The sequence below is a fragment of the Lupinus angustifolius genome, unplaced genomic scaffold (assembly GCF_001865875.1).
Source record: "Lupinus angustifolius cultivar Tanjil unplaced genomic scaffold, LupAngTanjil_v1.0 Scaffold_79_47, whole genome shotgun sequence".
Lineage (NCBI taxonomy): Eukaryota > Viridiplantae > Streptophyta > Magnoliopsida > Fabales > Fabaceae > Lupinus > Lupinus angustifolius.
In genome coordinates, this window is record NW_017723783.1 from 4,809 (window position 1) to 12,434 (window position 7,626).

General features: G+C 33.6%; 1 protein-coding gene across 1 annotated transcript; it reads right to left on the minus strand.

Annotated features, from left to right (window-relative positions):
* Positions 1-4,110: 4,110 nt before the first annotated feature.
* On the minus strand, positions 4,111-4,848 carry LOC109339516. Its single transcript, XM_019576972.1, has 2 exons — positions 4,724-4,848; positions 4,111-4,504 (listed from the first exon to the last, which is right to left on the minus strand). Exons 1-2 carry the CDS (start codon positions 4,846-4,848, stop codon positions 4,111-4,113), a joined length of 519 nt encoding a protein of 172 aa, XP_019432517.1.
* Between the last annotated feature and the right edge of the window lie 2,778 nt (positions 4,849-7,626).

Consider the following 7,626-nt stretch of genomic DNA (forward strand, 5'->3'; position numbering starts at 1 on the left):
CAACAATCATAAGTCTTCTAACCTCTGTAAAAATTAACAAAATTGAATTTGCTTAAGGACCTAAGTTTTGTTATAAAACAACTAAGGGATTAAACCTTTATTGTCACTAATCAAGCAATTCAACTTTATTAAAAAAATTACTTTTTTTGGTATGTGCAAAGAAATTCTAGAAAACAAATCCAGTTGCCTCAAGGACCTAAATCTGTGATACTGACAATCCAGCTATGAAATTTAAGTTCCAGGTTTACTAATCAAGGAACTCAACATTATTAAAAATATTTGTTTTATAGAATAGAAATGTTCAAAAGATAACTTTGTTTGTACTTACATGTGTGTATATATGCACACACTCGCACACTCATGAACATTCATTTGATGGAATATATCTAGTCACTTTTGAACATTAATTAAATATATAAATATTAAATTATGCTAGAAAGAACCGTTATTTATGACTAATTTGGAATTATACAATGCCAACCACACATTAAATATTGGTCAGAACTCAGAAATAATATATCACACTTCATGAGCAAACATTAGGTACAAAAATTTTCGAAAGTGAATATATAAGGACAGAAAAAGTTATTGGTGAAAAACACAACAGAAAGATACCTTCATGATTCCTTGATAAAGCATTACAAAGTTCATTTGGATCAAAAAATATATAAATAAGATGCTAGTGTAAACGTTAATTGATGTGCACTACTCCCAAGACTTTCCAAAGATTTGAAGCCCTGAAAAATTAAGACATGTAACTTTTAAACTACATCAAAATGGAAGGGCTCTTATAAATTAAGACTTGTAACTTTTAAACTACATCATCAAAATGGAAGGTCTCAAATAAGAACATGTTCATGATTAGCATTGATGAGCCCTTGTTGTTCATTGTTGATCCCTGGAAATTAATAACAATTCACCAGAATGTATAATAGCATTCTAAACACCCATTTTGTTTTTCAAAATTCAAATTTCTAGCACTTCTAACAACCTAACTGTTATAGTTCTAAAGCATATACAATAATATTATAGTTCTTACAATCTTACCCTAAAATTTGCCTCTGGCTAGTCTTTATGAAGATCCCCGACTACAAACATCATACCTTCCATACAAAGTTAAGAATGAAGATAAAACATACAAGCACACACTTATTACTTGTACAAAAGCATAAACTCATTTACCTACACAAAAACACAAACTTATTTACCTACATAATTACGATGTTGATATGCCTAATTTTATCAACTGCTTCTAACATGAATGAATCTGAGGGTAAGAAACCCTTGTTCACGAAATAGTGGTTTTCAATCCTTGTAAATGCCTAAAATAAAAAAGCATCGAAAGGATTGCAAAAAATAATAATCCTAAATCATAAACAATCAAGCCTAAACAATGAACGATAGTTAAAATCATGTCTTGTTTTCGGTATATATACACTCTGGCACTAGCACACACACACACACACACACATATATATATATATATATATGAGAGTATAGATTCTGTCCAATCAATATTTTTGATTCTACCCACACCCCTTTAACAATATTTTGATAAAAAGGAAACAAAAGTTACCAGATTAGGAGGATGAACCTTGCAGAGATCTTTCACCTATGACATAAATTCTTTTTTCTTTGTGGTTGTCATTCTTTTAGTAGCAGCTTCCTACAATGATATGTTTTTCAAATTAATATTAGCAGCACAACACTACATATGAAACATGATCAATGAAAAATTTATAACAGAAGAACCAAACTTGCCATCCACACAGAAAGCATTGCAAGCATTAAACTCCTACTTTTAACTTTAATGTGTGGAGAAAGCATCTAAATAATTAGAGACCACATACGCCTTTGCTCAATTCTCCAATTCCAGTATAGACTTAATAAACCATTAGCCAAACCTTTTTTTCAATTTTAAAAGTTGAAAGAAACTAAATTTACTAGGACTTCTCTACTTTAATTAAATAATTAGCAATCAATCACAAATCAATAATAAACATTTCAATAATTGACAATTCGAAACTTCTAGAAAATGTTTGTAACAAAAGATGGATCAAATTAATTAGCTTGATTTCTCTAATGAGAACTAAATCGCACAGTAATATCAACGTCATTCATGTGGGGGAAAATCATCACTTCTATCAACGAAAACCTATAACTAGTTGCTCATCTTTGACAAAAAAAACTTAACCTATAAATACAAATACGTAGTATATTGATACAAAACACATGGTTCCTTTGCTCATTCCAAAAATATATAATTACGATCAAAGAGTTCTTTTACCCAAAATATGCAAAAATGGGATTTGAGCGATGGAAGGTTGAAGTTGGATTGAGTGATTGATGCTGGATTTGAATAAATGAAGTTGAATTTAGGGCGATTTGAACAAATGAATATGGATTTGGAGGGATTTGAATGAATGAAGCGAATTTCAGTGATTGAAGATGAATTTTAGCGATTGATGCTGTATTTGAAGCGAATAACACAGAAGATTTGAGTGATTTAGCCGATTTTCCATGGAGGAAGAAGGAGAAAGAAATGAAGAAAAGAGGGAGGAGAAAGAAAAATAAGGAAACAAGTGAGATTTTTTGTTGCCTTTTTTGCCAGAGGCCCAATTAGAGTAATAAGTTTATTGGCTTATTCATTAATTTTGATACAGGTCATTTAGTGTGGCTGATTAAGTGTGGCTAATAGGAACTTTTCTTGTAGTGTACTCGAAAATAGATATCAAAAGCTAATAACTTGCTTAAAGAGAGAAACTAAGACAAGAAAAAGAGTAAGAGAAATGAAATACTGAATAATAAGTATATTATTGTGCATGAGATTTTTATTTAAATATGCAAAGATTCGTGCTCACTCAAAGAAGCAATTTTTGAATATATGACTTTTAACAACACTTATTGTAATGAGTGTTGCAGATATGTCACCTTTAACAACACTTATTTAAGCAAACACTATTAACTAGATTTAAATAAACAGCACTTGCTTAAAAAGTGCTGTTAAATATCAAAATTCTTTAAAATTATTTAGTTGTCATGTTATATTCGACTTTTGATAATGGAATGACAAATAACATAATTTACATACTTTGAACACTCAATTTTGTCTGGCATATTTACAAAATCAATAATTAATTGCAAAAGTTTCAATGCAAAAGCATTTTTTTTGGAACAAGAAAACTTTATTACCAAAACAATAATTACAACCGATCAACAGATCTAGGTAAATAAACTTGGAAGCAAATCTAAGAACATGAATCATCTAGGATCAAGCTTAGTATAATACAAATTCAATTTAGCATTGGTAGAAGTCCTAGTACAAATGATGTCAACAATGTTAGGACCAAGTTGGTCAGTAACAGGACGTCCATGGAAGATGCATAGATTCCTCAAATTCCATATTTCATACATAGTCTCGGTAAAAGCACACTTTAACATCCTGCTTTTGTTGCTCTTACCTTTAGTCTCACGGATAATCCAAGTGAATTCTTCCAACCAACCTCTAGGAGTATAGTTTTTTTCCAGCCATGTGAAGATATAAGTCCAAATTGTTGAAGAGACATGACACAAGAAGAAAAGATGAGTCGTTGTCTCTTCTTGACCACAGAAAATGCATTTTCTATCAGTGTGTATTCCGAATTTGCTTAATCTGTTTTTTGTAGGTAGTCTTTGTTGACAAACAAGCCAAAGTGTAAACTGGGCTCGTGGTCTAGCCAAGTTATCATAGAAAATTTTACTCCAAGGGACTCTTTGTTTTTTGCCTCTAAGTTCCATGTATATGCTTTTTGTGCTGAAGGCAGTTTGTGTCCAGTATGGTTTGGGCAGATTTCTGCACTTCATGATAGCTTTCAATATCCAGGAGTCATTTATGCTCGGTTGATACTCATCAATACTAGTGCCTTTCATATAGTATGTGTGGATCCATCTTACCAATAGTTTTTCGGGTTTAGAAGCTAGGTTCCAAAGAAGTTTAGCCATGGTGTCCCTGTTCCAGTCCACTAGGGTTGTGATACTTAAGCCTCCAGCCTGCTTTGGGTTACACACATGGTCTCAAGCCACTAGTGCCTTCTTGCTGTTATCATCCTTACCCCTCCAGAGGAAGGTTTTTCACTTGGCTTCAATATGATATAAGATCTTTTTTGGTAAAGGGAACACTTGCATCCAATAGTTTGTGATAGAAAACATAACACTTCTGATAAGTTGAAGCCTGCATGCGTAGCTTAGTAACCTAGTACTCCAATGCCTCAGTCTCAAGGTGATCTTTTCAATCAAGGGAGAACATTGATTAATAGTGAGTTTCTTGCTGTCTAGAGGGACACCAAGGTACTTGAAGGGCAACGAGCCTCTGTTGAAACCAATGGAAGCTTGTATAGTGGCTTGTGTGAGAACATCAATCCCTCCAAAGTAGACTTCACATTTAGCCGAGCTAGCTTGTAAACCAGTGCACTTGGAGAATTCTGTGAAATTATTCATCATTAGAGAAACAAAAATAGGGTCACATCTGCAAAATAACAAAAGATCATCTGCAAAACAGAGATTTGTGATATTCAAAAGTTGACATTTAGGATGGTAATTAAAGTTGTGGTCTTCCTTTAGTTCTTTAAGAATTCTATGCAAGTATTTCATGACTAGTACAAATAGGAGGGGTGATATGGGATCACCTTGTCTCAGCCCTCTTTTAGCCTGGAGAATAGTTGTATGGGTGCCATTCATAGAGTACCTATAAGAAACAGTGTTAACACGGAGCTTGGTCCATCTCACAAAATGATGAGGGAAGCCCAGTTCAATCATAATACTCTCAAGAGCATCCCATTCCAGAGTATTATAGGCTTTTTGGATGTCCATTTGGATCATACATCTAGGGGCGATACCCTTTCTGCCATAACCTCTAACAAGTTCCTAGGCTAAAAGAATGTTGTCATGGATGACCTTTCCTGGAATAAAAGTAGATTGGCTATCATCCACTAGGTGCCCAATAACTTGGGCTAGTCGTCTAGTTAGAATCTTGGAGATAATTTTGTAAATAGTTGTGCAACATGAGATGGGTCTCATATCCTACATGGTATTTGCCTCATTATGTTTTGGCAACAGAGTCACTAGGGTGTAGTTAATGGCAGGATATATATTTTCTTCAATGAAGAATTCCTGAATGGCTCTAATTACATCAGTTTTGACTATGGGCCAAGTTGATTTAAAGAAATGGGAGTTATAACCATCAATACCTGGAGCTTTATTGTCACCAATACTCTGCAAGGTATCCCGTACTTCCGCCTCAGTGACCATGTGGATTAGAGTAGAGGCCAAGTCTTTAGTGAGACTCTTCCCTTTTCTCAAATCTATCAAGTTTACCCCTGTTCTGTAGCTAGAGCTTCTACCTACGAGATCTCTGTAGAAGGAAAGAACTTCTTTTTCCACCTCTTTCTGAGTATAAATTGTTATGCCCTCTGAAGTTGTAAGTTGTTGGGTATTCCAAGTGTGAATCAAGAAGTCCCACATTGGGCAAGAATGGATGAGTTAAAGAGCATATAAGTGAATAGACCCATAGACCTAATGCCTTAAGGTTTTGGGTCAAGATGTGGTGTCAAGCTCACTTATATGCTTCTTTCACTTAGTCCATGGAGGAATGTTGTAACTCATGGATGAAGATCTCCCAACATGAGCTTGTAGATTCCTTTTTTCTTGGATTTATCTTTAATGGTTGCATGGAAGAATGAATTATTACCATCACCAAGTTGTAGCCAGTTGATTTTGGATTTTTTTTCCTAAGTAAATGTTCCTCAATTGTATGCAAGTTTATCAGGTTATTAGTGTACTCCTTCACTTCCACCAGTAGAGTAGGGTTGAATTCATGTTGTAAACAAAGTTGTGTCCTGGCTAGCTTTTCCCTTACTATAAGAATCTGATCACTGATAGCATGGTGCTTTTTCCCCAAAATTCTAACATGGGGTTGTAATCTCTTGAGCTTAGACCAAAGGCAGTACATAGGAGTACCATGGATTGGAGTATCCCAATTCAACTTGACACAGTTCATGAACTCATCCTCTTTAGTGAGATAGAGCATTTTTATTTTTCCTGAAACCAATTTCATCACTATTAGTTATTCAGTTCTTAAGCCAAAAATAAAAAAAATTCCAAGTTACCAAAGTTTTATGTTTATAAAAACTATTTATTTGTTTTTACTTACAATTCATAAGAAATATCTGCATTATTTATTTGCATAGGTTTTAATGGCAAAAGAAATAGGAAAGGTTATGAAGTGAATTGTCATAAAAAGACAATAGTAACGTAAAAGAGAAATAATAATGAGAATTGAAAGAGGTGGGTGGGAGTAACGTAAAAAAGAATAAGAGAAAGAGTAATAAAATCTACAAGTCATTGTTTTTATTCATATTTTTAATAACTAAAATGTAATTTTATGATAAACAAAAGAATAAAAATGTTATTAGATGTTAATTTTTGTATTATTGAGTGGTATTTGCCTCTCCATTAATGGAGAGTATGCTTACTCGAAAAAGAGATGTGAATGGAGTTACTGAAAGTAAAAAGACACCCTCATTAATTTTTATTTAGCTCCCTGTAACTCCAGCTTAAATGACCAACATAGAAAAGTAGGGTAATAAAATGTAAGAATGATCACATGTTACAAAAAATTCTTCTCTATATCTTAAGTCTATCACATTACAACAAACAATCAAAAAAAATTGTTTTTTGTTTTTGTGATTTTTTTCCTTAACTAATTGACGTTTTTTATAGGATTTGTACACAATGGGACACCAAATCTTGGGATAGGTGATATCTATTCAATGAAATGGCTTAATTTTATCTCCCAAAAAAAAATATACATATGACATACGAATGTGGATCTCCTGTCCCACTTTTTTGTGTCCCATTGTATCCCAGAAAAAAATATACATATGACATACGAATGTGATTTGGTAAGATATGATTGACTTGGGATATAGGGACGGGAAGATTTTGGACATAAGATCCTAATTCATGACATACATCAAAACCATATATACAAGTTGAACAGGGACTCAAAAAGAAAAAACAAAGCAATGAGAAGATATATATCTCATGGGTGAGTGATGTAGAACAGAACAAAATATGAGGGTCTTGTTCCATAAACTCCATCCATGACCCAAGAACCTTCTTAACACTCAATCCTGCACTCTCTTGGTTGCTGAGTCTCTTGCAAAGGCACCTAGTCATAACCAACCACCCTTCCTTCCTTGGCTTCACAAACAAATCCCATTGGCTCAAGTGCTCAACCAAAGTAGAACATCAGTAGGGGACAAGTCTCAAAATCCAAAAAGATGGTATGAACAACTTTCTTATTTTTACCAAAAATCATATGAATATGCAACAAGCCATAGCATCTTTGCTGGATATATCTTCAAATGAAAAATAACTCTTTATGAATTCATTTCTCTATGATCATACCCTTCCCATCTTCTCAAGATATCATACTCAAATGGGGAATTGTTTTTACCAAATTCCATAACAATGAAGCATCAATTTCCTTAATAAACCACCCACAACTATTTATGGATCACCCTCCTATACCTCTTCTTCCAAACCTTAACGGCTTCCATCCTCCTCATCATCTGCATCTCTACTGGA